The sequence below is a fragment of the Penaeus vannamei genome, chromosome 8 (genome assembly GCF_042767895.1).
Source record: "Penaeus vannamei isolate JL-2024 chromosome 8, ASM4276789v1, whole genome shotgun sequence".
In the NCBI taxonomy this organism is placed as follows: domain Eukaryota; kingdom Metazoa; phylum Arthropoda; class Malacostraca; order Decapoda; family Penaeidae; genus Penaeus; species Penaeus vannamei.
In genome coordinates this window covers 36,841,951-36,843,355 of record NC_091556.1, presented here as the reverse complement: position 1 = coordinate 36,843,355, position 1,405 = coordinate 36,841,951, and the positions used below count along the sequence as shown (strand labels likewise).

Here is a 1,405-nt window from a genome sequence, read left to right as displayed (position 1 = left end):
ATACTATACTTAGTAGAAGATATAATTAACACATAAGGGGGCTGTGCAGTGTCTCACACACTTTTTAACCCTAGGTTTCAGACCTGCATTTAAGTGTATTTCAAGACCCAACACGCTCAGTGCATTTACGAGAGTTTGCTTCCTTCACCATTAAGACTGTGAAACCTGCAGTAGTCCTTGCTTCAGGTAAGTTTAGAATGTCAGTTGAGAATTTTTTGCTGCTGAGAGTTGTAAATTTTTTTAACCTTTTGGATCTGGATGCATTGGGGCCTATGCATGGACCCAAATCCATTCATTAGGCTTCCTTGAGTGGTGACTTTCCAAGGTGTGTAGCTTGTAGGGCCAATTCACATAAACATTCATGTGTGATATCAAAATTCCTTGCCTCCTTTTTGCAGTGCTATGAGCCCTTTTTCTAAATATACACTTTTGCTGTTTTGTCATTTTCTGATTTCTATATTTGTAATTTAACATGTTTGATGATACTAGATAGTTGTCATGGAGCTGACTTTATATTATCTCAAATGCACTTTGTTCTATAACAGTAACAACATATAACATTTTGTTACTTGTACTATATTTTCATGATATTCAGCTCTCTGTAACTTGCTCTACACCATAGGTAACAGCAGGCAGGAACAGATTCCTGTTTGCAGACATAGTATCCTCCCTGGAAATGTGGTATATTATTATAATGTATTCATCAGATACCTGTGATTATTACAATATTTTTTTTTATTACTTGAAGAAATCTAAATTTATTAAAGAATGTGAAATAAAAAATTGTTTAGCAGTAAAGTGACCATCCAACTGAACATTAGCATCATTACATCATTAAAGGTTAATTCATTCATGAGTATATTTATGGGTGATGAACATTCATACAGATGTTTCACACATCCCCCATCAGACTACTCCGTTCTGATAAAGAAATAGTAGAGTAGTGAGTTTGAGTATTTATTGATATTTCATTTATTGTAATCTCTTAAAGGTTCATGTGTTTGATTTGTTGCCTTTTTTAGACTAGCTGATTATTGTTTATCAAGAGTACATACAGACTTTGGAAGACAGGAGCTAGAGAACTAATGGCATCAGAGGCAGAGCCACATTATGCTTGTGTTGCATGTAGAACACAGAAGAGCCACCATTGTCATGGGATATATAGATACCACTCAGAATTCTGGCCCACCCTTGTTAAAGTATGTATTGATGCAATCCTTCATCTTTGGGATAAGAATTCCAAAATATGAATTCTTTATCTATTGACGTGTCTTTCAGTTTATAAAATTCTCTCTGTTTGTCTATGTATGGCTCAATTTATATTCTATCTTTTTTTTTTATTGCATTTGAAAAGAGGATTTTTTCTATATCTGTTAATCAGTTTATCCATTCACATGTTAATATG

At 33.9% G+C, this 1,405-nt stretch overlaps 1 protein-coding gene across 2 annotated transcripts in view; it reads left to right on the top strand.

The window, feature by feature from the left end:
* Positions 1 to 74: 74 nt before the first annotated feature.
* LOC113819713 (transmembrane protein 62) overlaps positions 75 to 1,405 on the top strand; it is a gene marked incomplete at its 5' end in the record, with an annotated part of 22,729 nt that continues 21,398 nt past the window's right edge. For both annotated transcript variants that reach the window (XR_011398707.1, XM_070124634.1), the window contains 1 exon segment: positions 75 to 186. Coding sequence is in view for 1 of the 2 variants with exons in the window: in XM_070124634.1 (XP_069980735.1) it covers positions 75 to 186 (112 nt within the window).